This window comes from Trichoderma breve, chromosome 3 (assembly GCF_028502605.1).
Source record: "Trichoderma breve strain T069 chromosome 3, whole genome shotgun sequence".
NCBI lineage: Eukaryota > Fungi > Ascomycota > Sordariomycetes > Hypocreales > Hypocreaceae > Trichoderma > Trichoderma breve.
In genome coordinates this window covers 1,490,661-1,516,860 of record NC_079234.1, presented here as the reverse complement: position 1 = coordinate 1,516,860, position 26,200 = coordinate 1,490,661, and the positions used below count along the sequence as shown (strand labels likewise).

Below are 26,200 nucleotides of genomic sequence, written 5' to 3'. Positions count from 1 at the left end.
CGGGCACCGCTCCGGAGCGGCATACGCCGTAGTACCTTAGATGCTGCAGATTTCTGAGATATGTGATATCCATGTAGGAGTCAAACAATGAATGACAATAGGTATAATAGTCTCGTCCTGGCCGCTTCCAAAGTGAACTGAATTCTCTCCATCCCCCCCACAAGATCAATCAACTTACACACAGCCTTGGTGCAGAGCACCCTCGCAAACAACTCCAGAAGCTCCAAAGCCCCGAAACCTTCTCTTCGAAAGCTTCGATTTCGTTTTGAAAACGCAAACTCGACAAGTCAACCCCACCTGAATAACTTTTGTATCCCCCAAATACATCTATTATTCAAGACTTCAAGATGCCTGCTGTTACTCGAAACGCTAGCCCTTCTTCCCAGTCGTCTTTCGACGGTCTGCACAACTCTGATACGTCCCCATCCAGCGCTGCCTCTTCCGCTGGCGATGACGAGTATGCTGCCGCCTCTTTCCCCGACTACGCTGAGAAGCCTCTCGATGAACAATTGGAGCCAATTGCTGTTGTTGGCATGGGTACGTATTTGCTCACTCACTTATTCACACTTACTCACTTTTGATCTTCATGAATTATGAGTTGCTAACATGCCTCCCTCTTACAGGTTGCCGTCTGCCCGGCGATGTCAAGTCTGCTTCCGAATTCTGGGACCTCATGATGAGCAAGGGCACTGGTAACACGCCCAAGGTCCCTTCGACTCGATTCAACATCGACGCCCACATCCACAAGAACAATGACCGACCTGGAAGCTTCGGTGTCCTTGGTGGATACTTCCTCAAGGATGATCTTGCGGACTTCGACCCCGGTTTGTTCGGTATCACCCCCGTCGAGGCCATGTGGATGGACCCTCAACAGCGAAAGCTGCTTGAGGTTGTCTACGAGGCTCTCGAGTCCGGTGGTATCTCCCTCGAGAAGATTGCTGGCACCCGAACTGCCGTCTTCGCCGCCAGCTTCACTGCTGATTGGCAGCAGATGGCCTTCAAGGAGCACTCTTTCCGTCACAGCTTGGCTGCCACCGGTGTCGACACTGGTATCATCAGCAACCGTATCAGCCACGTCTTCAACCTCAACGGTCCTAGCATCATGTGCAACACTGCTTGCTCATCTTCCGTCTACGCCCTCCACAACGCTTGCAACGCCCTCCGAAACAAGGAGTGTGAGGGTGCCATCGTTGGTGGTGTTAACCTGATTATCACCGTTGACCAGCACATGAACACTGCCAAGCTTGGTGTCTTGTCCCCCACTTCGACTTGCCACACCTTCGATGCCTCCGCTGATGGTTATGGCCGTGCTGATGCTGTCGGTGCCGTTTACCTCAAGCGTCTCTCGGATGCTATCCGTGATGGTGACCCAATCCGTGGTGTTATTCGATCCAGTGCTACCAACTCCAACGGCAAGGTCCCTGCTGCTGGTATCACCCACCCCAACCGTGATGGTCAGGCTCATGTCATTGCCGCTGCCTACAAGCGCGGTGGTGATCTCGATCCCCGCCTGACTGGTTACTTTGAGTGCCACGGTACTGGTACCGCCGTCGGTGACCCTCTCGAGGTCAACGCCGTTTCCATTGCCATGAACCAGGACCGCAAGCCTGGTGAGGAGCCCCTCTGGATTGGTGCAGTCAAGACAAATATTGGCCACTCTGAAGCTGCCAGTGGTCTGTCTGCCCTCATCAAGGCCATCATGATTGTCGAGCGTGGTGTTATCCCCGCCACTCGCGGTCTTGTCAACCCCAGCCCTGCCATCAAGTGGGATGACTGGAAGGTCAAGGTCCCTACTGATGCCGTTCCCTTCCCTCGTCACCTCCCCGTCCGTCGTGTTTCCATCAATTCTTTCGGATACGGTGGTACCAACGCTCACGTTATCGTTGAGGGCACCGACTCTCTGACTCGCAACGCCCCTGCCTACACCTTCACAGACAGCTGGGCTCAGCAGCCAAAGACCACCGGTCGCCGCCGTGCTCTTGAGCGTAACCGCCCTTTCCTGCTGCCTTTCTCTGCTCACGACAAGGCCACTGTCCGCCGCAACATTGACGCCCACGGCAAGGTTGCTTCTAAGTACAGCCTGCTTGATCTCTCCTACACTCTGGGTAACCGCCGTAGCAACCTTGCCAGCAAGGGTTTCGCTGTCGCTAGTTACAACTCTCTGACCAAGGTCTTTGAGAATGTCGGCGAGAACTTCACCTTCGCTGACAAGAAGAACATCCGCTCTGTCGGTTTCGTCTTCACTGGTCAGGGTGCTCAGTGGGCTCGCATGGGTGCTGACTTGATGGCTTACTGCCCTTCATTCCTCCGCTCCATTCGTGCTCTTGACCTCGTCCTTGAGGAGCTCCCCGATGGCCCTGAGTGGTCCATTGAGGATGTTCTCCTGGAGCACGCCGAGACCTCCCCCATCAGCGATGCCGAGTTCTCTCAGCCCCTCTGCACTGCCATCCAGATCGCCACTGTTCAGCTGCTCCGATCTTGGGGTGTCACTCCCAAGGTCACCGTTGGTCACTCTTCTGGTGAGATTGCCGCTTCTTACGCTGCTGGCTTGGTCTCTGCCGATGAGGCCATTGTTGCTGCTTACTACCGTGGTAAGGTTGCCCGTGATGTCAACACTGGCGGTGCCATGATGGCCGTTGGCCTCGGCGCCGAGGCTGTTGAGAAGTACCTGGCCGAGTACCAGGGCAAGGTTGTAGTTGCTTGTCACAACTCCCCTGCTCTTGTTACCCTGTCTGGTGACGGTGATGCTCTTGAGCTCGTCCGGGCCAAGCTTGACGCTGACGGTGTCTTTGCCCGTCCTGTCAAGACCAACGGCAAGGCCTACCACTCCCACCACATGGCTCCTGTCGCCGAGAAGTATGAGGCGATGGTCCGAGCCACCAAGGAGAAGGTCAAGGGCAGCCTTCCTCTGGCTACCAACGCCAAGATGGTCTCATCTGTTTACAACAAGATTCTCGGCGATGAGGACGTCGTTGACGAGACTTACTGGAGTGCCAACCTTCGCAGCCCTGTCCTGTTCGACCAGGCTGTCACCACCATCCTGGCTGCTGAGGAATTCTCCGATGTCGATCTGTTCATCGAGATTGGCCCTCACTCCGCCATGGCCGGTCCCATCAAGCAGATCAAGGCTGCTGTCAAGAACGACAAGATTGACTACATCCCTACTCTCTTGCGTGGCAAGAACTGTGCCGAGCAGCTCCTCAAGACTGCCGGTGAGCTCTTCCTCCGCAGCTACCCTGTGAACATGGAGAAGATCTCCAACGCCTACGTTGACCAGCGTGGTTCCAATGGAAAGGCCCTCAAGGGTCAAACCATTGTCGATCTCCCTCCCTACCAGTGGAACTACACTCGACCCTTCTGGGCCGAGAGCCGTAGCTCTCAGGAGCAGCGTCTGCCCAAGTACCCTCGTCACGATGTCCTCGGACAGCTTGTCGTTGGTAACTCGCTGGCTGAGCCCACTTGGCGCAACATGCTCCGTATCCGCGATCTGCCTTGGCTCAAGCACCACCACCTGGGTGGTGAGTCTGTCTTCCCTGCTGCCGGCTACTTCGCCATGGCCATTGAAGCCATCCGCCAGATCAACGAGACGAGTGCCAACCCCGTCAACATTGAGAGCTATGTTATCCGCGATGTGTCTATCAAGACTGCGCTCGTGACCCCTGATGATGATGATGGCATTGAAGTCCTCTTCAACATGCGCCCATCCATCATCGGTGCTGGCTGGTGGGACTGGAACGTCTCATCTGTTGACTCTGAGCGTGTCAAGAAGGACCACATGTCCGGCAGCATCAGCATCAACACTCGTCCTCGCGGCAAGACTCCTCGCTCTGTTCCTCATCTGCCTCAGCGTGCTACTGGCAAGGCTTGGAACCAAGCTCTGCGCGAGGTTGGCTTCGACTACGGCCCGACCTTCCAGGATATGGATGACATCCGCTTCGACGGCCGAAACTACCAGGCCGCCTCTTCAACCAACATCAAGCAGTTTGTTGACGAGACCCTGGGCGAGTCCCGATACATCCTTCACCCTGCTGTCATTGACTCTACTCTGCAGCTTGCCATCGCTGCCATTTACGCTGGTCGCACAAACGCCATGGACTGTGGTGTTGTGCCCGTTCAGGTTGATGAGGTCGCCATCTGGCCTCCCACCGAGGAGCAGCTCAAGGTGCAGAAGGCTTCCGCCTATGCTACTGTCCACCGCCGTGGTCTCCGTACTTCGGAGAGTAACGTCCAGATGGTTGCTGCTGACGGTGAGCTGATCATGGAACTCACCAACATGCGCGCTACTGCCTACGAGGCTGCCGTTCCTCAGAAGGCTGAGAGTGCTCTTGAGGAGGCTCCTTACGGTGAGATGTCTTGGGAACTTGACGTCGACGCCGTCGAGAACCGAGCTGGCCTCAGCGCTCCTGAGCTGGTTAACCTTGCTCTCTTCAAGTACCCCAGCTACAAGTCCATTGAGCTGGGTGCTAAGAACGCTGCTGCCATCCTCAGCCAGAACCCCCAGGCCTCTTACACCATCGTCGCCGTCTCCGAGGAGGAGGCTGAGACTTTCAAGCCTATTGTTGCTCCTTACCACAACGCCAAGATCGTCGTTGTTGACCCCAGCCAGGAGCTCGAGGCCCAGGGTCTCAAGAAGGAGTCTTTCGATATCCTCGTGGCTGGTGGTGCCGTGTCCCTGGACAGCCTCCTGAAGGCCGGAGCTACTGCCATTGGCGCCGGTGTCTCTGTCGCCAAGAAGGCTGAGGAGGCCACCAAGACCGACAAGCACTCTGTGCAGCTGGTCTACCGCACTACCCAAAGCTCCATCGTCTCTCCTGTGCGAACTGCCCTCGAGGCTCTTGGCTGGGAGGTCACTCTCTCCAGCCTTGAGGCTTCCCTGACCTCTGCTGTTCCTGAGCACGTCGTCGTCCTGGCTGACTTTGAGGGCCCTGTTCTGTTCACCCTCAAGGAGCAGGAGTTTGCTGCTATCCAGAACATCATTGCTAAGACCTCTAACCTTCTCTGGGTCAGCACTGGTGCTATTCTCGAGGGTAAGAAGCCCGAGTACGCCATGATCTCTGGTCTTGCTCGTGCCATTACCTCCGAGCAGGCTTCCATCGACTTCCGCACCCTTGACGTCGATCTCGACAACGTCAAGTCCGAGCAGACTGTCAAGGCCATCACCAAGATTGCCCAGCTTCAAGTGGCCAAGGCTGAGGAGCTTCCTGAGCGCGAGTTTGTCCTGTCCAACGGCAAGACTTACATCAGCCGACTTGTCCGCACCAAGGGCCTGAACAACGTCTACACTGGCGCCAACAAGGCTGAGGATGTCAAGTTCACCTTTGGTGAGCGCATCCACGGCAAGGCTCTCCGCAACAAGGTCGTCTTCCAGAAGGAGGACTCCGCCCCTGAGGTCAAGCCTGGCCACGTCGAGGTTGAGGTTCTGAGCAGCGGTCTCACCAAGGAGGGCGTTCTCGTCATCAACGGTGTCGACTATGCCACCACTTTCAGCCACGAGATTGGCGGTGTTGTCAAGCGTGTTGGATCCGGCGCCTCTGGCTTCCAGGTTGGTGACAAGGTTGTTGGATTCAACATTGGCCGCTTCGACAGCTACCAGCAAGTCCCGGCTACGCTGCTTCACAAGGTTGCCAGCGGTGATGATCTCACTGGCATTGTCAGCAGCCTGACTGCTTATGCCGCTGCTCTGCACGGACTCCAGACTCTTGCCTCCGTTCAGGACGACGAGAACGTTCTCGTCCTGGGCAACTCTGGTTTCGCTGGTGCCGCCGCCATCAAGGTTGCTCAGCTCAAGGGCGCCACCGTCTACGCTGTGGCCAAGACTGATGACGAGGCTGCCTTCTTGGAGAAGCAGTTCGGCCTCAAGACTGAGAACATCCTCCGTCCTTCCAACGGCCTGGTTTCTGAGCAGCTCGAGAAGCTCACCAATGGCCACGGTGCCGATGTTGTCTTCAGCGCTGGCAGCGTTGACTCCAACGATGCTCACGAGGCATGGCGTACCATTGCTTCATTTGGTCGCTTCGTTGACAGCGGTCGCAAGGATAACCTCAGCCGCAGCGTCCTTGACGGTATCCCCGTCCAGAAGAGCGCCAGCTACCTTCCCTTCGACATCATCGAGGCTCTGGGCTCTAAGCCTAAGCTTCTGGCTAGACTCCTGCCTGCCATCGTTGAGATTGCTAAGCAGCCTTCTGCCGCTCCTGGCGCTACCAAGGCCATCGAGCTGGCTGACCTTGACAAGGCTGTCGCTGCTTACTCCGATGCCTTTGGCTCAGTCAAGTCTGTTGTCGAGTACCAGGCCTCTGTGACGCCCATCCAGACTCTGCCTACCCGCACCAAGCTTCAGTTCAACGCTGACTCTACCTACCTGCTTGTCGGATGCTTGGGTGGTCTCGGTCGTAGCTTGACCTCGTGGATGATGGAATCTGGAGCTCGCCGCTTCACTTTCCTCTCCCGATCTGGTGCGGACCAACCCTCCGCTGCCAAGCTGGTCGCCGACCTTGAGGCCGCTGGAGCTATCGTCCAGGTTGTCCGCGGTGACGCCACTTCTCGCGATGATGTTGTCCGTGCTGTCAACGGCATCCCTGCCGAGAACCCTATCAAGGGTGTTGTCCATGCTGCCATGGTTCTGAGAGTAAGTTAATAACCTTGAAGTCTTCAAGATAGGATAAACATGACTAACCATAATCACCAGGATGCTCTCTTCCACTCCATGACCTACGAGGCCTGGAAGCAGTCTACTAACCCCAAGGTTGTCGGTGCCCAGAACCTTCACTCCGTTCTGGCCGAGACTCCTCTTGACTTCTTTGTCATGACTTCTTCCGTCTCAGGTATCCTGGGTACTCCCGGCCAGGGCAACTATGCTGCTGCCAACGCCTACCTCGACTCCCTTGCCCGCTTCCGCCACACCCAATCCAAGGCTCCCGCCACCTCCGTTGTCCTGCCTATGGTTCTCGGTGTTGGTGTCGTTGCTGAGAATGTTGAGCTTGAGGATGCCCTTAAGCGCAAGGGTATGTACGGTGTTGATGAGGAGCACCTTCTCCAGTCCTTCGAGGCTGCCATGATCTCCAACACTCTGGAGACTGTTCCTGACCACGTTGTTGTCGGTCTTGACCCAGCTCTGCTGCAGAAGGCTGTCAACGATGCCGCTGCTGTGGACAGCTTCTGGCTCGAGGACGCCCGCTTCAGCCACATGGTCCACGACATTAACTCCTCCGCCGATGACGCCGGTGCTGGTGCCGGTGGCCAGAGCATTGTTGCTACCATCAAGGCCGCCGAGACCCTCGCTGAGGCTATCACTGCTGTCAACGAGCACTTTGTTGACAAGCTGGCTCGCATGCTCATGCTCAACCCTGAAGATGTCGACCCTGAGAACGGTTCCATTGCCTCTTATGGTATCGACTCCATGATTGGTGCTGAGCTGCGAAACTGGATCTTCAAGGAGTACAAGATGGACGTGCCCTTCCAGCAGCTGCTTGGACCTACTCTGACCATCTGCAAGTTTGCCGCCCAGGTCTGCGCTGCTCAGGGACGTGAGGCGTAAGGGGATGATACATGCTATAATGAACGAAAATAGTTCGGTCAACGGAGATGGATGAAACGCTGTGGGGGCGTGCAGTCACATTGATGTGATCGACCAAAAAAAAAAAGAAGTAATAGATAAAATGGTTTCCTTTTTTCTCTTTTCCAATAGCATAACGATATATCAATTCTCTTTTCTTCTTAATATATAGACAGTCAGATTGATAGTTTATGAATAAAGCGTTTTTTTTTTTTTTTTTTGAACTCATTTTGCTCTAAGTCTTATTTGGCTTTTCTTTTCTAGTAAATGTCTAGATGTGTTGACGGTACAGACTTGCCTTTAAAATAGACACCAAGTGAGCAACTCAGTCACAAACTCGATGGTGAAAAGACTCCAAACAGGCCATCGTCAGTTCTATTATTCCTTCACTTGAACCTCCTGCCATAGCGTGTCCGGTAAATTCGCCCTATCTACATCAAAGATGTGTGGTAATACCGTCGGTAGTGCTTCTGATCGCAGTTCTGGGAAATCCCTCTTAATCACCGCTAGCAGTTCATCATACCATATCCTGTATCCTTCACCAGTGAGATGAACGCCATCCGTCAATAATTTTGTCAGCACTGTTCCACCCGTGCCTGATAGGCCCGGCACTGGCTGTCCTTCCTTCCATCCTACCCGCTCCATCATCGTATGCCACATGTCAATGAACGGTACGCCACAGCGTGCTGCAACATCCTTCGCTGCCTCTGAGTATTTCAGATTGTGCATCACTCTGTTGTAAATGGGAGGTTCCAGCATATCTTCATCCACAGGACCGGGTCCCACCAGCAGGACTCTCTCGACGCCGGATTTCCGTGCCTGTTCCACAATCCATTCGAGATTCTCACGATATGTTTCTACCGGCACGGTTTGTATATCGCGCTCTGCTGCATCATTCGTGCCAATTTCCACCACCAAGAGTTTGATTGTCTCTCCAGCTGCAGTCTCTGCACGCAAGGTAGGCAGCAGTACGTGTTTCAGATGAATTGAGCTGTAGCCTCCATATCCACGCGCAACCACGGAGAGCTTTCGGAAATAATAATGCTGCAGAGCAGGTGTGAGAGCAAAGGAAAGCGAGTGAATATCGCTGCTGAGTTCTGTAAGGGAGTCTCCAAATATGAGAATTTTATCGTGTGTGACTCGGCGGATAGCCAGGGCTGACGGCTCGTTGCTTTCGCCGACTGCCATTCTGCTTAGTTATGACGATTGGCTCTATAGCTGGAAGTCACCAATGTGCGCTGATATACGTTTTAAAAGTAATCGTGCGTATTAAAACATTACAGACGATAAAAATGGCTGATTTCGCCTCGGATTAATTCTTGGTGATATACTCGGAAAGATACATTGAGGTAAGTTGAACGGCGGGGCTTAGATAACAACTAATGGAACGCCGTCTGTATAGCTCCACATTGACCGATGAGTTTTCAGACTATCAAGATAATTCAACTTGTATGTAATTCTGAGATGATTTCACGGTGCCTGTAAAGAGTAATTTTTCCCATTTAGATTATTCTTCATCCTAACTCGGGCAACAATGTCTTCAGTCAGCCGGAGCTTGGTAGGTCACAACCCACCTGGCGAAAAGAATGAAGAATAAAAATCCGGCTTCAATTCCTAAGGGGGTACTCTCTTTCAGACTTCTTTCACGTGCTATATCCATCTAAATGTTGAAATGACTTGTCATTTGCCCAACTCAAGAGTCGCAATGTATCATGCCTTGTCTTTAGGGCTGAACCAATCAAGTCCTGAAGTAAGTAAGCGCTATTAAGAAATGTCCGGAGACGGACAATTCCTCCGACTCTCAGATCTAGATTTTAATGCTTAGATATGAGTGAGGCTTCCGCCAGTGGATCAGACGTGCTTATATATACCCGATATTGTATGGAGCATGACTTTGGTGGAGTTTATTTGTCTGCCAACAGGCGGGGCAAAGAAATGAGGGTGAAAACAGGCCATGAGAATTTTACGAGTAAGCACTTCCTCAATGCTGATCCACATTCTCCCGTCTCACTTGCTCTTTTTCGCCCGCTGGGGCCTCAAGCCACTCAGAAGCTTGTTTATGAGCATTTTCAAACAGCATTATGAATAAGATAAGTATGGTATAGCTTTGACGACCAAGACTCGATTTCCTACTCTGGCCCCAGTTGTACAAACGACGGCTGAATTACTCGTTCGGATTTATCACGTCATCTTCACAAGCTGACGTACTCATGCAGACCTACCTCGGCTTCAGCTCTCATAAAAGTGAGACATATGTTGCGTGGACAAACGCTAACACGGAGTATGACCTGGCACAGCATATAAAACACAGCTTTTCCGGCCTAAAAGGCTTCGTCAACTCCCCGGGTTCGTGCCGTCCCCCGCATCTATTGCTGGTAATGATAAGCCCCAAAACATGTGAAGATCGCACTAGCAGCACACATGACGGACATCAGTTCGAGTCCGGGGAACAATGAGGATCGTGTTGCCAAAAGCGGAAAAGAAACGATTTGCGACGGCCACTCGATAAGATCCGACGCCCGTGCGTTGAGACATTGCCATTCCATCGGTTGACGCCTGTAATAGGTTACAGCGAGACACAACAGCAAATGTCTCTCACCTTTGGTCGTCTTGAGAGATAGACCAGGGTGTCTCGGTATGGCGCCATGTCGTAAATCGCGGGTGAACCATTGGGGTCTGGGGTATTGCTAAACCATGCTTAGTGCGTGCGGAGACACGGCTTTTCGAGTTGTCTGTGGGAGCACCAAACGGGACCGGACGAGCTTGAGGGGTCCGTCTTCAGCAATTGAGTTGGTCCGTCTCTCCTCTCCTGCTGCCGCTATAAATGTAGTGTTATGTAGTGATCCCCGATGGCTCCGTATATAGCCGCTCTATGACCACTCTTAGTTTGTCATAATGAAATGAAGTTCTGATAGCCGAGGGTGTCAGTGCTTTTTTCTGCCAAATTTTTTATTCTCGCAATATTCATTGTTGACTCATTCAGCATTCCTCCAATCCACATGTCCCTTCGCTGACACTGTCGCCATGCAATTGTCTCTAGCAGCGGGCATTGCGGCCGCGGCGTTGGCTTTTGTCTACGTCTTGAACTTGATCCTCGAGAGCTTCCGATACAGAGCCCGATCCAGGGAACTGGGATGCAAGCCCCCCGTGTGGATGTCGGGTTATGACCCGACAGGCATTACCGATATCGTCTTGGGCGTGGATGCGAGCCGCAAGAAGCGATTCCCCATCCACGCTGCTGACAACTTTGAACGCGAAGCGAAGAAGCATGGCCGTACAGTGGGCACACTGCGTGTTAAGGCGCCGCTTTTCCGAGACACCTTGGTGACGATTGATCCTCAGAACATCCAGACCATCCTCGCGCTGAAATTCAAGGACTTTGGCCTAGGTGTGAACCGGACTGAGAACTTTGAACCTCTGCTGGGACACGGCATTGTAAGTTTACTCTGCAGATATACGCACGCCATAGTTTGACGATGGTTGCTGACTGCTTTTGCGTACAAGTTCGCGACAAACGGCAAGCAATGGGAGCACTCTAGGGCATTGCTGCGTCCGCAGTTCATCCGTGGCCAAGTCAGCGACCTTAACTTAGAAGAAGAGCACGTCAAGTCTTTGATGACGGTGCTCAATCGTCAGGTTGGTCCGGATGGCTGGACTGATCTTGTAGACCTTCTGCCTCTGTTCTTCCGCCTCACACTGGATTCCGCAACCGAGTTCCTCTTTGGAGAAAGCGTCAATAGCCAGCTCGATCAAGTCCACCCCACATCTGAAAAAGACGGCAACTTCGCATTTGCTTTTGACAAGGCACAGTATAATCTATCGATCGGGGCTCGTCTGGGTCCCAATTACTGGGTCGTCCACACTCCCGAGTTTAAACGCATGGTTAAAAGGGTTCACGCCTATGTCGACTACTTTGTTCAAAAGGCTCTCGTTCAGGGCGAGAAGATGCCTGTGAATGAGGACAAATACGTCTTCCTCAATGCACTGGCCAAAGAAACCCGAGATCCCGAAGAGCTGCGATCTCAGCTTCTCAACATCTTGCTTGCCGGCCGAGACACCACTGCATCTACACTGGGATGGTTCTTCTACACCATGGCTGATCCCGCGTATGAGCCCGTATTCCGACGACTGCGAGCAATCATTTTGGAAGAATTCGGAACATATTCCAGCCCTAAGGAAATCACATTTGAGAAGATGAAAGGTTGCCAATATCTCCAATGGTGTCTGAACGAATGCCTGCGTTTATATCCCGCAGTACCGATGAATGTCCGCACTGCACAGGTAGACACGACGCTGCCTATTGGCGGCGGCCCAGACGGACAGTCGCCGATTTTCGTGCCAAGGGGCCAGGATGTTGGTTATTCGGTAGGCAACGAGTTCAATGGACTCAAATCCAAAGGTAGCATGCTAACACATTCGTTTAGGTTCACTTGATGCACCGCCGCAAGGATATTTGGGGCCCTGACGCTGAAATCTTCAAGCCAGAGAGATGGGAGACACGCAGGCCGGGCTGGGATTATCTTCCCTTCAATGGAGGACCAAGAATCTGCATCGGCCAGCAATTTGCGCTTACCGAGGTTGGCTATGTTGTCATCCGACTGATGCAGCGCATCGACAACATTGATGGTTCCCAAGTTGGCCCCATCAAGCACGGCCTGACTTTGACCAACTGCCCTGGCGAGGGAGTTAATGTCAAGCTACATTTTGCTGAGTAGATATGACCATCTCACGAAAAAGTTTTCTAGTTTTCTTTAATCGTTTTCGTACATTGTCGTATCTACTATGTTGAAGAGGAAGAGCGGAGCAGTGGGCTGAGCCTACCAAGCTATTAGGCAAATATGAGCTGTGGAGCGAGCATTAACTGCATTATCCAGCAAATGTTAAATAGCAGTATTGCGCCAGAATTGGTCAAATATTAATGACTTCTTATGCTATTCCAATCTCTGTCTGCTTCACACATTCTCTCTGTGTTTGGGCCGAGGTTAGCTCCCGTGCGGAGAACTGTCCCAACGGCACAAACATATTTTATCAACCAATTTTCACATACCCTATATAAAGATTGAAGATTAAAGCCCGTGAGACAACCAATTTTCAATGCGAAAACATTAGATGAAATCTATCCAGTGTCTCGATAAGACCTTCAGACAAATGCGTCAATATGGCGAGCGCTCTACGATTTGGTATCGCCCATCAAGTTGGTGTAATGGTCACTCTTCTTGCCAGATGTATCATTGCAAGCAATTGTCGATGCTCTCATTAAAGATGATTTACTTAGCCTCTGTGCTGAAGATTATTCTGATGTGCTATTTAACTACGCAACCATGTCTCAAACATCTCGATTTAAATCATGCAATGGTCGACACAATTTAAAGACAGAGTTTATTCAACAACTTGAGTCATTCCGGACTATAGATTATCCACCAAGTGCGTTTTCATACCAATTACTGTCACACACCATTTCGCATGATCCGCTGCGCTTGGGCTCGTAATTCTCCGACTTGGCGATTCTCGGTACGACTTTGCAATACGTACCAACATCATCCGGGATTTAAGCTTGGTTCTAAATGCTGATTCTCGCGGACTAAGGACAAGAAATCGCGGGGAAGGCCAAGCGAATTGGAGAAATACAGTTTCCTGTTGTTGTAAATAACCTATCCGAGCATTCTCCTCAATTAACTATTGGCTCGGGCTTCACACTCCGGTCAATTGTGGTACGAGGCGAAAATGGCGCAAAGGTTCATCCAATGAGTTGGCTGTAATTCCGCCTAGCCCATCTTGCCTCTTATGTTAGGGAACATTCATACTTTTATGCTAAGTGAACTACTATGCTTGGCTGTGCAGTGGCGTGAGCCGTACACGAGCTTGCATGGAGTTTTCGTCTTTGCCTCACTGTTTTACCTCGCATGTGATCGTACGCCGATAAAGGAACTGACATGTTAGCTCTAGCCAGGGGAATTGGCTGATCCTTGTCTCCATGGGAAAGTCGTCTTTGGCAGTGTTTTAGGAAACTGGACCTGCATCTGACATGCCACCTCATCAGTGGCAGGAAGCATTGGCAGACAGCTCCATCATCTCCATTATACTATGGGGAAACAAACAACTAGGGTAAGTCAGCTCCTCCACCAATACAGTGCTCTTCAAGGGCAGATATAGTTGAAACATTCTTGGTATGTAAGAAGAGACTCAGCCCTTTCGTTGGCCATTGCTGGCGGGGCTGGTCCACTGCGATCGGCCGGGCTGATCGCCTCTTCCTGGGGCTCTTTGTTGCAGATCGCCAAAAGGCCTCACCAAAGCCGTTTGACCTTTTGAACAAAGCGCTCTTGTCAGATGAGGATCTCCGATACCGTAGCATGTGAAATAAAGTTCAGCGTGCTGATTCGAGCATGTGTTACCCAGTTCCTGGACCCTGAATGGCACCTCCATTTCCGGATGGCACAAATGACAGTAAATAGAAGACTCACCCTCGGGCAACTTCACGTTAGATGAAACTATGCTTAATGGCCCAGGGCTGATCTGAGACTGAGATTGGCCTATATTCTCCGACAGCATAACCCATGGCATTAGATCTCTAACTGTAAAACACCAAATAGTGTCGGCTCGGTATTAAGGACACTATTCGGGTCAGCCTTGGTCGCATCCACAGGCTCCACGATCTCCACGTCTTTGTCCACTGCGCTTGTTGCTAGCAAGTTATAGGATGACTTCCGAGCTGACTCGCAAAAGTTCAGATATCTCTTTGTATCCAGCTGCCAAATTAGGCTGTTTAATGAGGCGCTGCAGCATCGTAAAATCCTACAAGTAGTTTCGAATGTCTATCAAAGCAACCTCATGTCGTCGGAAGCACTCCGACCTTCTCTTCTTATACTAACCTCCTAATATTCGCGATATCAAAAGGTCTTCCGTGATATCTCGTGTATGTTTTATCGTGCTGTTTCTTGTTGGAAGTTATTGCTGTCGATCCCCCTAAAGACGGAAGATAAATAAGGTGGACAATCTCGCCTAGAGCCAAGGTAATTAGAAGTCATCCACAGCAGCATCACGAGAATCCTTTCTGATCAGTTCTTATTTATTCAGCCCAGTTTCTCTTCTAGAAGATACTCGTTTCTTCCACATACTTCACAATGCAGCCCATCACATTCGGCAGTTTCCTTGTCACATTCCTGTCTGCCTCTATGGCAGCAGGCAGTGCTATTCCCAACGCAATCTCTACCTCTGGCTCTTTCGAGATCAAGAGAACTGAGAACAAAGGCTTCACAGGCCGCAATGGTCCTCTGGCTTTGGCCCGCGCCTACGCCAAGTACGGTGTTCCAGTTTCCAAGACGTTGACTGAGGCTATTGAGCTCGTCAAGTCCACCCAGCTTGTCAAGCGCGGCGGCAGCGGCAATGTCACCGCTACACCTGACGGTGATGACCTCCAATATCTAGTCCCTGTTGAGATAGGCACTCCTCCTCAGAAACTCAACTTGGATTTTGATACCGGTAGCTCCGACCTCTGGGTCTTCTCTTCCGAGACAGACGCCAGTTCTTCTCAGGGCCATGACGTCTACAACCCATCCAAGAGCACATCATCCAAGAAGTTGGATGGCGCGACTTGGAATATTACTTATGGAGACCAATCATCGTCCTCTGGAGACGTCTATACCGATGTTGTTACCGTTGGAAGCCTCACTGTGAAGACACAGGCAGTTGAGTCTGCTCAGCAAGTCTCGGCTCAATTTGCCCAGGGTCACAACGATGGTCTCGTTGGTCTCGCTTTCAGCTCTATTAACACAGTCACACCTACTCCTCAAAAGACCTGGTTCGACAACATTGTCGGCAGCCTCGACTCTCCTCTCTTTGTTGCCGATCTCCGCCACGAGACCCCTGGCAGTTACATCTTCGGCGCTGTCCCCTCTGCTGCAAGCAATATCCTCTATGCTCCCATCGACAACAGCAAGGGCTTTTGGCAATTCAGCACCAGCAGCGATATCGGCGGAGAATTTGATGCTATTGCTGACACCGGCACAACTCTCATTCTGGCCGGTGACGACCTCGCCAAAGCTTACTACCAAAAGGTCCAGGGTGCCCGCCTAGATCCGGTGCAGGGAGGATATGTTTTCGGCTGTAACACCACTCTGCCAGACTTCAAATTCACCGTTGGAGAGGGTACGATCACAGTTCCCGGTAGTTTGGTCAACTACGCCCCGGCCGGCAACGGCGAGTGTTTCGGTGGTATCCAGCCCTCTGGTGGCTTGCCTTTTACCATCTTGGGGGATATTGCCCTCAAAGCTGCACATGTTATCTTTGATAGCGGCAAGACTCAGATTGGCTGGGCACAGAAGAAGTAAACTGTGCGTGCTCTGTTCCAGATACTGAGCGAGTACAATTTTGGGATAACCAATAAGGGTGCGACTGAAGGAAGATAATATGGATCACACTGAAAGCGAGCTGGAGTTTGTTCTCTCATGATCTGTCCTGTTGTTATATTTTGTCAAGTGTAAATTATTCTACAATTCTGTCAATACATGTAAGAAGCCATAGTGAATGAAGGCTGTGCAAATTTAGCATATGGCGCCTATTATTTACAAACATACTCTATCATCTGACAACTTGTGCTTTACCGGGTATCAAAAAGTGTCAATTTAACTGCACTGTAGTAAAATTCTTCAAGCCAACACGGCCATTGCCCCTTTTGCAAGCCACACAATGATCCAACGAGACGGAACCAACTATTCTTGTAGGACATGTAATCCCCTCAATAGTGGCTGAATCCATTCTGGTTCTGCTGCCAACGTTGCGGAGCTCCCCCGTTCCATTCGTCACCCACTCCTTGCTCTCCTCCGGCTTTCATCTGTGGATTCCCTCCGATGTCATAGCCTTGTGGTCCACTGGGGCCTCCCACGGATGAACCGTACGGTGCTTGAGTAGTATAATTTGGGCTACCAGAGCTGCTAGGCGTATTGCCTGCCAAGTGCGCCGGGTGTTGTGAGAACTGGTGCGGTGGAGGGTGTCCATGGGCTTGTTGTTGCGCAGGCGGCTGATATCCAGGGACAGGCGGCCGTGCGGCCCCGTTATTTGACCATCCTTCTGCTCCTTGCCTTTGCGTTGAGTTTGGGTTCATGTTAACTGGAGCCTGTACCGGTCGTTGCCACGGGAAACTTCCCGCTCTGGGTAGATAGCCTGGGACCTGAGGCTGACCATGAGCCATATAGGCATTAGCTGCCCCTGCTCTTGCAAGAGGATTCCAGTCATCGTCTCTCTCATATCGGTCATGTGCAAGATAACTGTCAGTGTCTCCAAGACATGCCACGCGATACTCATCGTAGCGCCTAGTAGTTTCTTCAACCTTCTTGAAGTGCTTTGAAGTGAGTTGCTTTTGCAGTCCTTCTGGTCGCTCGCCCATGTCTCCCTCGTAATGAGCCAACGAAGCAGCAATGAGAAATGCGTTCCGAATCTGTCGTCCATTCCATCGTCCAATGCCATCGGTGTGGTTTCTCCAGTGTTCACTGGCGAAAGCAATGATATCTGCCTCATCGATGTATAATTTGTTGTGCCTCGGTGCCTTGGCGGCTTGATCTTCGATCTCTTTGAGTCGCAAAATGTTCAACTTGAATATAGCAACGACTTGCTCCTCAGTGAGGAAATTGTAGTGAAGATTGAGGTGCACTCGTGATTTGACTGCTTCGTCGAGCACGCCGGGCCGATTGGTAGTGAGGAACAGAATACCATTGTAGTATTCGAGCATGCGCAAAAAGACTAGAGTGATTTCAACCTGTTAGTATTGAAGGGTGTCAATCACGTATGGTGCAGTTCTTACCGGAAACGAGGGCATTTCTTTCCAAGTCTTTTCTGTCTCTCTGTGTAATAAAGACATCCGCCTCATCCAGCAAAAGGACACAGTCCCACAGGTGAGCCAAGCGAAATATCTCGCTCAAAGAGCTCTCCACACTCTCGGGAGTAAATCCCAAGTCTCCGCATGTGATGGGGAACAGAGGCTTCTCAAACTTCTGAGCAACCGCTTCAGCAGTAGCAGTTTTACCGACTCCCGGAACACCAAAGAGCAGAATCACGATGCCTTTGCCCTTGCCACGGATAAGATCCTGTGTTGCAATCTCGACGCTGCTTTCGTTCACTCTCTTCTTGAAATGAGAGTAGACCAGAGATTGAATGAGAGTCTTGTGCTCCGTGGAGATCTGAAGGCTATCGAAAGCTCTATCCTTGTCTTTGAGCTCAGGAAATGACACATCGCGAACATCAACTTGCACGAACTTGCGCTCCCAAAGGGCATATGCAAAGAGTCGCCTGGGCAAAAGCGCAAGGTTGTCACCTTCGAGCTCGCCAATCTCATTATCATTGTCCTTCTTCTTTCTCAGCAACAAATCCGTCTCGATAAATTTGTTCATCTGGAGTATATCGACACCGTCTTCGGTAATGACCTTGTCCTCCCATGCGTCTTTAAGGTTTGTGCGCTTGCTGTCGTGCCATTCCTGCAATGGGCTCTCATTATCGACTGAAATCACAACTTTGTAAGTGGTCGGGTCAACTGCCAGAATATCTGGTTTTCAGGAAGGGTCTGTGTTGAAGGCCTCTTCAAAATCGACAAGAATCTCGCTTTCAATATGCTCTGGGCTTGTCATTATCCTGCCGTTCTTGTCCTCAATAGATTGGCCAAGAGGTGTCTTGATAAGAGTCCAGCCACGGTAGAAGCTGTATCTTTTGGCCGGATCAATATGTTGAATGAACTTGCTTCCGTACTGTCTACCCCTCTCCATTATTTCGTCCTTCTGCTGGACGTATTTCATAGGATAGCAGGCCAACTGAGTGATCTCGCGCTCACCTTCGAAAGAAGGGATCTCAATTGTGCGTCCGACTGCACGGTAGTTTTGGCCATCATAATCGATGTGGTAGCAGGATATAGCCCAAGTGGACTCCATTTTCATGCAGGTATCGCAGGTACAGCCATCAATAATCGACTGCTTAAATGGAGCTCGATATATCCTCCACACCATTTGGTCGGTATGTGATCCTCTCGTATTGTGGTTGGATGACGATGATGTTGTCTCCATCGGGCCATCTCCAAACCCTGCCTGTAGTCGCTGAAAGACGCCATCCCAGCCCATTGGAATTCGAGCTCGAACTCCGCTGTTCAGATTAGGCACATAGACCAGGTCTCCCGGTTTGAAGAGGTACCAGAGCAGGTCCCATCTGATCTTTGTAGGAGCAGTATTCATATCTTCGTCCTGGAACCGCAGGTATTCTGGCATCACCTGCTCATCGATAAACTTGACATAAAGTCTCATCTCGGCTAAGGTATCGATATCGTTGAAGAGAGAGTCGATTCCGAGCGTATCCCCTTCAGACTTCTCTTTGCCCTTTTCAGTGCTTGAAGCTTCAGCTTGCTGGCCGTCAGCAGGCTTTCCGTCGGTATTCGAAGCCGATTCTTCTAGCTCAGCCAGTGCTTGTTTCATCTCATCATGAAAGTGTATGAGATAACGGAATGGTCGACGGAAAACATGAGGTCGGCCATTCCACTTTTTCCCAGCCGGGCTTTGGCGACCAAGATACATCATGACTGCCCTTGAGTTAATTCTGACTCGTTGCAGCCAAACCTCGTCTCCGTCATCGGTGACAGTCTTGTGCTGCGGATTCCGCCGGCCAAAACCTCTGCGAAGTCCACCTCCACCTCCCCAGCCCCCCATATACTGATAATCTTGAAGACCTTCATAAAGAAGGGCCGATTCTTCGATCTCCGCCTTGAGAGAATCGCCGGCAACAAGCGTCTCGATAGCGTGGTTGTGCTCCTCTGTTTGATGGTTCTTGAACTCGTCCCAAGAAAAGCATTCGCGTAGCTTTGGGATAACGCGTGAGAATGCCTGCATGGGCTTTGGCTTTGGCTTCTCAGTTTTCTTTTCCGGCACAGTATTATTGGTTGGTGCAGGAGCCTTGGTAGACTTCTCTGTTGATGTCGTTTCAGGCTCTTCTTTTTTCACTTTGGTTTCATCTTCTTTTGTATCCTTTTGGTTGGCTTTCTGATCTTTTGAAGACTCAGGTGTTTCGCCGTCGCCGGAGTTGTCTTTGGACTTGTCGTTTTGTTCTGCGACTTCCTTAACAGAATCACTCTTGACCTCCTCTACGGTCGATGAGTTTGATGTTGCACTTTCTTTGCCCGAGCTTGTCGCACCGTTCTGATCGGCAGCTGTACCCGCGTCTGCAGCCATATTTGTTACGTTTGTTCAACTATTGGAATGAAGATAGTTGCGAAATAGGGCTGGTCTTGGCAATTGCTTCCTCTGAGAGGGGATGGCTGCCTTAAGAACTGTGGAGACGAAACTGCAAGTAAATGGGTAAATGAGGCGACATAAGCAATTCCTCTCAGTTAGGCATAGGTTCATGCATGGTCAGTCGCGAAATTGTAATCAGAGCCTCAGCTTGGGGGCAGAAAGAAAGACGTGATCCAGTAAAATCTTCCCACTTTGCAACCAGGAGCTTGATCCTGTGCAAAAGCAGCTCTGAAAGAGCAGGGCCTGTGTCGAATGAGAATCTTGTATCAAGAGACTAATGCAGCTTATAAATACTCAGCCCACATTTTGTTATTGTCATTTATGACTTGAGTCCTTTTTGGAAGAGATGAGGGCATCCATTCTGAGCGGGGTATCAGTATTAACTGCGGAATTTGTCATTGCTTTCAGCCTCAACTAACTGGGGTTGTCAAGTCTTTGTATCCCTTTCATTAGAGAAAGGCTGCTATACGAGTGTCCCCTACCTAGCTGCTGTTCTTTCTCTTATTATTATTATTGTGTAAAGATCATATCGTGTAGTTCGCCATGAGTTATCGACGGCCTTTAGAAGTGGGACAGGGGATGAGGGATGTGATGAGTAATGATCGCGAGATTCAAGTGATGAAAGACTGGAGACAACATGAGGGCGCGTCTGTTCACCAGGGATTGGCCTCACCAACAGAGTATAATAATCAGCGTGCAGAGTGGAGGATCCCTATCAGCCGGTAAATTCTTGCATTCTCTTTTTCCACGTCTCGCGACTATTTGTGATCCTAGTCTTCTAATTTGCCCATAGCAAGCTAGAAGATTTGTCCGAGGCTCTTAAATCATTTCAAGTTGGCGATTCGGCAACGATTACTCAAGATGTCAGCTGGAGAGGAGTTTGCGACTGTATCGAAGAAGCAAAAAAGAGTTATGACAAAAAAGCCGAAGATAATCGCTTTAGAGGATGGATAAGGAAAGGCGACGTAGCTATTGGCATCTTAGAACGGCTTTCTGACTCGATTCCTGATGAGAACGGTCTCAGTATCCTCAGGACAGGCCTGGTATTTATCTTCCAAGCAAGTCTACCACAGGAATACGACTGTGTATTATTGACTAATTGTCTTCCAGTCCTTTCAAAAAAGACTCTCTAATGTGGGAAATATTCTACAAGAGCTTGACGAAGTTCCTGGGGTCTTAGCCAGTGTCTACCAAATAAGCGATGTATATCGCGGAGAGGTGCGGTTAAAAAACTTGGTCTGGGACTTTTATGGGACATTAGTAGACTGTCTTTCAGAGCTCCTGAGTATTTTGAACAGGACGTATAAGGACGTTAATGGTAAGACCACGTTCACTTTGGCGCCACCAGTAAGATATATGCGCACGGTGTTCTTTCTAACAAGAGGCACTAGTTTTCAAGAAGATTGTCAAACAGATCCCGGAGGTGGAAGCGGCAAAGATTAGTGGCATATCGAAGCGGATATACAAGGCAAAGCAAATGGTCTTTGAAGCCACAGCTCATTTGGATAGGAACGTATGGCAAGATACTAAAGTGTCGGCACAACAAGGGCGTATAGCAGCCGAGGCCACCCGAAAAACAGCTCATGATATTAAAGTCAAGGTTGCAGAGTTGCAGCAAGAGACGAGCGAGGGCCATGACCGGTTGTCTTCTCAGGTGGACCAGTTTCGCTCACAGATGGTTGAAGCTGCTAATGGGATGAGCGGCGAGATAGCACAGACAAGAAAACGACTGACTAAAGATGGAGAAGAGAGAAAAGAGTTTGAGGCAGGGCTGCAGAGACTTGTCGAGGCCCTGCCCGCATCAATTCACGAGCAGCTGCAGAGCGCCTTGTATCAGTTTGTGGCGGATGCTATTGTCCAGCGAAGTAAGTATGCCTCCTTCCTGTGTCAAACGGAATAATGAAAGTTAACTCAAAGACTCATAGGCCTCTTTGCTCTCCCGTCAAATAACCTTGCTCCCAATCCAACACCGCAACAAACCATTCAGCCTCCTCCCGCGCCCGCCTTGACTGAGAGTGACATCATCAACTTGCTTCAGACGCCCGATCCCATCGCAGATGCGGAGCGTATTTTGCGCAAAGAAAGTCTAATGAGCGATGAAGCACTAGGATATGCCGCCCTTTTAAGGCAAAAGCGACAATTCCAAGAATGGCTATCATCCGAAGCGCCTGGCTTACTGCTAGTTGATGGTTGCTGTCGTACAGAAAGTGTAGGACGATCATCTCCAATGTCTTTCTTTACGGCTTCTTTCGCGTCTACTCTCCTCCAAACTCAGAGCGGTATGGTACTGCAGTTCTTTTGTAGCAGTCATACCGACCCCCTAAAGGATGATTCTGGTCCCAAGGGACTCCTAAGGAGCATCATCTGCCAACTACTGCTGTATCCGAAACCCTATAACCTCTCCCTTGACTTTGTTGATCAAAGCTTGTATGACGCGGTAGCAGCAGGCAACACCGATGCGTTTTGCTTCATGTTTGAACGACTATTCTGGCAAATACAGCCGACAACCACGGTTTATATCCTCTTGGATAGCATTTCAGATTTTGAGTCCAGTCTCCACGACAACGGAGAAAGAATGGAACGAGTATTGGCTTCGTTCCAACGGCTAATAAGGCCTGTTCTCCAAGGATTTGCTTTCGGGCCAAGGCTAAAGCTCTTTATGACAAGCCCCAATAGGAGCCACTTACTAGTTCATCGCATCGATCGCGCCAGAGAAAATATTCGGCTCAATGCTGCAGCTCTGGGCGATATACCGAGAGGCAGCGACAGATTGTCACGAGAAACACGACGAGCAAGATCGCCGCTGCCTCTTAGTTACTAGACTTTACGGGATTCAAGTAGACGCGGGCAAACGTATTAATCATTTTTAATAAAATTTGACTGAACGGGTTATGTTAGTATTTTTCCTTCCTCATAATTCCCGTGCTGCATTTCGTTTTAGCTGCCTGTGGTGTATTAAAACTGCTGTGCCTGTCTCACGGCCTCTGCGCTATGGTGAGGCTAACTAAAACCCTAGTTGTGCTGTAAGCCATAGAGACCTTGTGGGAAAAGAAGGCAATTCACACATCATGCGCGGACTCAAAGCGGTGTAATTCTCAAAAGAGCGCAACTTAAGCCGGATTTTTTTTAGGTTCCTCGGTTCGGCTCATTTGTGCTCATGGTTTATGTAGTTTACATGACCTTGGTCACGGGCTAAAGTATATTCGAAATGTGCCCAGTGAGACAGTGGAATGACGAGACAGTGCGAAGTTACAGGTATGCAGACCACATGCGCATTTCACGCTTTGATGCTCAAGGTCAGCAGCCCAGTGCGCGAGATACATAGTCTTGAAAGTCTTACAAGATGTGCTGACGAAGTTCCGTTCTTTGACTGCTTGTAATACTCATTCTCTTTCATTTGTATCTCATTCGGCATATTTTCACGAGGGCTATGATTCAGCTGCCATTCGCACTTCGCGTGGTTCCTTGGCGACCAATTGGGTTGCATTGCATTCCGACCTGCCATAAGCAGTCATGAATCCGCTAGCCAATGTTCCTCCAAATCTGCTCTCAAGTCTAGGCACTTAAAGCTTTTCGTAAAGTTTGCATTAGCTAGAGGATATCATTGGCGTCTCCTTTCCCCTTGAGCTACTGTTAATGACCTAGTGTCTTAAGCGTGCAACTCTTCCTGACCTATCAATTACATCCGTGACCCCTGGCGAATACCGAAGCTCTTATTAGTAGGTATCATTCACATCAATGCAGCTACCATCTGCTGACCATTGGCGGAAGGAAGCCTACTAATATGCAATCACTCACTACAACTTTTTTTCGCCAGCCGTTGAAAGCATGTGGTCACGAACAATAGCTCAGTGGGCCAGGGCGAGGATTCGCCAGGAAGGACCAGATAAATAGTCGTAAATAAAGTCGCAGTGCAGGACCTGAATGTATAAAATTTCTCTGTCTTTCATATACTCCCTTCCTCATATACTCAGCCTGTAGATTTCGCCCTGCGGCTCGTCATTCTTTCATCAGTACACGAATTCGACCACTGGTTATCTCATAGTTCAACCATTCTTTTATACGATTGTGAGTATTTGTAAGCGAGACATCTATCTGAAAGCAGTGTTCATACAGACTAATCTGTTTGTACAGATAGAAGGGGAAATTAATCACAGTATTCGCGCACCAAGAACAAAAAACGAGCGCAAAACCCGGGTACGAAGGGACCCCAATGAGGCACAACCATCTCTTAGCCGCGATTAGCCTGGGCTGGCTCTTCGCGGCCGCTGTCAATGCAGCTTGTAACCCTCAAAATGTCACTTACAGCAATGAAATGCCACCAAATGGAACTTATATGCCATGGAGCCTCATTGGATTAGTTAACAGCGTTCCCGGCTCGAAGCAATACATCACTATTGTAAACCTGACGCCTCATCGATTTATTTTGCAGAATACGCATTCATATCAGATGGATGTCTTTGATTGGGGTGATATTCCGCAGGGCCATGCGCGCCAAAATACCGTTGTCTATACCAACAAGCCTGGTAAAACGGCTGTGGATGACGGTGGTGAAGCATATTATGCCATTGACGGAACTGACAAAACCTTTTTTGTTCGAGCTGCAACTCATATTCCCGATTCACATCCGGCACGAACGGTAATTGATCTCACCGGCATGGGTCAAGGTCAACGTGAATATTTGGATCCCGCCGCCCAATCTCCAGTGACGCTGGTGATTACGGGAAGCGACAGCTACGGCTTCATTACGTCTATTAGATACGGCGCTGGAAACTGGATGAAGAGCATATACGAAGTCATCAAGGACAGACAGATACAGCACGTCGTCATGCCCGGCACTCACGACGCTGGAATGAGCACAATCAGTGGTCAGATTCTCAGTGGAGGCATCAGCGAGAATACACAAACACAAGGTCTCAATATCTACAATCAGCTCCGCGCAGGATCTCGTTATTTTGATCTTCGTATCGGATCAGTGCACTCTATCACGGATACTTCAGATTACAGCTTTTGGACCTTGCACGTCAATGATGAAACAGCAGAAGTTGCAGTGGGCAATTCTGGCGAGTCTCTCGATGATATCATCAGCGAGATCAACCAATTTACCGCTGAGAACCCTGGGGAAGTCATATTTTTTCACGTCAGATACCTGATCGGTATTCGAGAGGTGCCCAGCCTGGGACCAATTTACTGGACAACGGCGATCGTGAATGACTTCTTCGGTAAGCTCAAAGGCGTCAACAATCGCTGTGGCAACCTGGACACTAGCACCACTTTCAATCAAAAGCCTGCATCTTATTTTATGGACCAGAATGGAGGAAATGGATGTGTAGTGTTTCTTCTCGCTGGGGACTTGCAGCCAACCGTGCCCCAAGACTCGGTAGCAGATGGCATTTACCAGGCCAATCGACTTTCAATTGCAGACGATTGGTCTAATTTGGGTGACACTCAGCCCATGGCAGAAGACCAGGCATCAGATTGGAAGCAAGTGATTCGAGGTGGCAGCTCTGATACGTTTCACATTAGTCAATGGCTTGTGAGCGCGGACATTGTCACCACGACTCTGCTGACCATCGAAGGCATTGGAATTCTGCCCACCAATCCAGCACTCTACTGGATGGGTGTAAACAACATGACTCCCCAGAGCTGGCCGACCGTCATCCTGACTGATTACATCGGCGTTGTTGTCAAGGGCCAACATAGCTGGGAACAACTGAGCGCAGACATTTACACGTTGGCTATTGGCTTGAACTTGTACATGGTCAGTGAGAACTGCGACGTGAGCACGATATCTTCACCACTGCTGCCAAACGCAAACACAAAGCTCAAAATGGCTACTTTGGCAAAGCCCTGGAATGGTATCCATTTCGCAAACGGCACGATAGTCAATGACCCGCCGCGTCATTTGCACCCCGGTCGTGTTGAGATCTTGAGGAAAGGTACCCGATTTTTGAACGGCACAGTGTTGGGAGAGGATATCATCAACCCGGATTTCAATTCCACAGCCGTGTAGTTGTATGTAAATGCTTTTCAATAGTACAAACAGTTGTCTCATAAGATATACCCTTGGAATAACAAGCGTTTTCAATATGGAGAGTATAATCTCATAATTTCCTTTGACAGAACAACACTATGCCTTGCTACGTAGACTACGACAGTTTTAAACTGCACAGAGATCACAAAGTAATGAATAATGAATGATATTTTTAAGTCATCGGCATTACTACAGTGGTTAAGCCGTTAAAATGTACCCCATATAGAATAATATACACATTTCATCCCACTCGTCATCAAGAGAACGACCTTTCCTATCCAATCCAATATAAATCAAATCTTTTTTCATTTGCTTTTTTTTCCTTATTTTGAAGAACAGAACATTGCCATATCT

At 50.0% G+C, this 26,200-nt stretch overlaps 7 protein-coding genes across 7 annotated transcripts; 5 read left to right on the top strand and 2 right to left on the bottom strand.

Annotated features, from left to right (window-relative positions):
- Positions 1-347: 347 nt before the first annotated feature.
- Positions 348-7,534, top strand: T069G_04894 (polyketide synthase dehydratase domain-containing protein; the record flags this gene model as incomplete). The annotated part of the gene is made up of 3 exons (XM_056172104.1): positions 348-537; positions 624-6,625; positions 6,686-7,534. 3 exons carry the CDS (start codon positions 348-350, stop codon positions 7,532-7,534), a joined length of 7,041 nt encoding a protein of 2,346 aa, XP_056028962.1.
- A 396-nt stretch (positions 7,535-7,930) lies between these two features.
- On the bottom strand, positions 7,931-8,740 carry T069G_04893 (GDSL-like lipase/Acylhydrolase family domain-containing protein; the record flags this gene model as incomplete). The annotated part of the gene is made up of 1 exon (XM_056172103.1): positions 7,931-8,740. One exon carries the CDS (start codon positions 8,738-8,740, stop codon positions 7,931-7,933), a length of 810 nt encoding a protein of 269 aa, XP_056028961.1.
- A 1,836-nt stretch (positions 8,741-10,576) lies between these two features.
- On the top strand, positions 10,577-12,267 carry T069G_04892 (cytochrome p450 domain-containing protein; the record flags this gene model as incomplete). The annotated part of the gene is made up of 3 exons (XM_056172102.1): positions 10,577-10,987; positions 11,057-11,917; positions 11,977-12,267. The coding sequence occupies 3 exons, from the start codon at positions 10,577-10,579 to the stop codon at positions 12,265-12,267; spliced, it is 1,563 nt and encodes a 520-aa protein (XP_056028960.1).
- Positions 12,268-14,673: 2,406 nt separating this feature from the next.
- T069G_04891 (eukaryotic aspartyl protease domain-containing protein) lies at positions 14,674-15,879 on the top strand (the record flags this gene model as incomplete). Its single annotated transcript, XM_056172101.1, has 1 exon — positions 14,674-15,879. One exon carries the CDS (start codon positions 14,674-14,676, stop codon positions 15,877-15,879), a length of 1,206 nt encoding a protein of 401 aa, XP_056028959.1.
- A 407-nt stretch (positions 15,880-16,286) lies between these two features.
- T069G_04890 (ATPase family associated with various cellular activities (AAA) domain-containing protein) lies at positions 16,287-19,749 on the bottom strand (the record flags this gene model as incomplete). The annotated part of the gene is made up of 3 exons (XM_056172100.1): positions 16,287-17,287; positions 17,349-18,086; positions 18,177-19,749. 3 exons carry the CDS (start codon positions 19,747-19,749, stop codon positions 16,287-16,289), a joined length of 3,312 nt encoding a protein of 1,103 aa, XP_056028958.1.
- A 606-nt stretch (positions 19,750-20,355) lies between these two features.
- T069G_04889 (uncharacterized protein) lies at positions 20,356-22,633 on the top strand (the record flags this gene model as incomplete). Its single annotated transcript, XM_056172099.1, has 5 exons — positions 20,356-20,534; positions 20,606-20,870; positions 20,923-21,130; positions 21,204-21,677; positions 21,738-22,633. The coding sequence occupies 5 exons, from the start codon at positions 20,356-20,358 to the stop codon at positions 22,631-22,633; spliced, it is 2,022 nt and encodes a 673-aa protein (XP_056028957.1).
- Positions 22,634-24,262: 1,629 nt separating this feature from the next.
- T069G_04888 (uncharacterized protein) lies at positions 24,263-25,825 on the top strand (the record flags this gene model as incomplete). The annotated part of the gene is made up of 1 exon (XM_056172098.1): positions 24,263-25,825. The coding sequence occupies one exon, from the start codon at positions 24,263-24,265 to the stop codon at positions 25,823-25,825; it is 1,563 nt and encodes a 520-aa protein (XP_056028956.1).
- Positions 25,826-26,200: the final 375 nt, after the last annotated feature.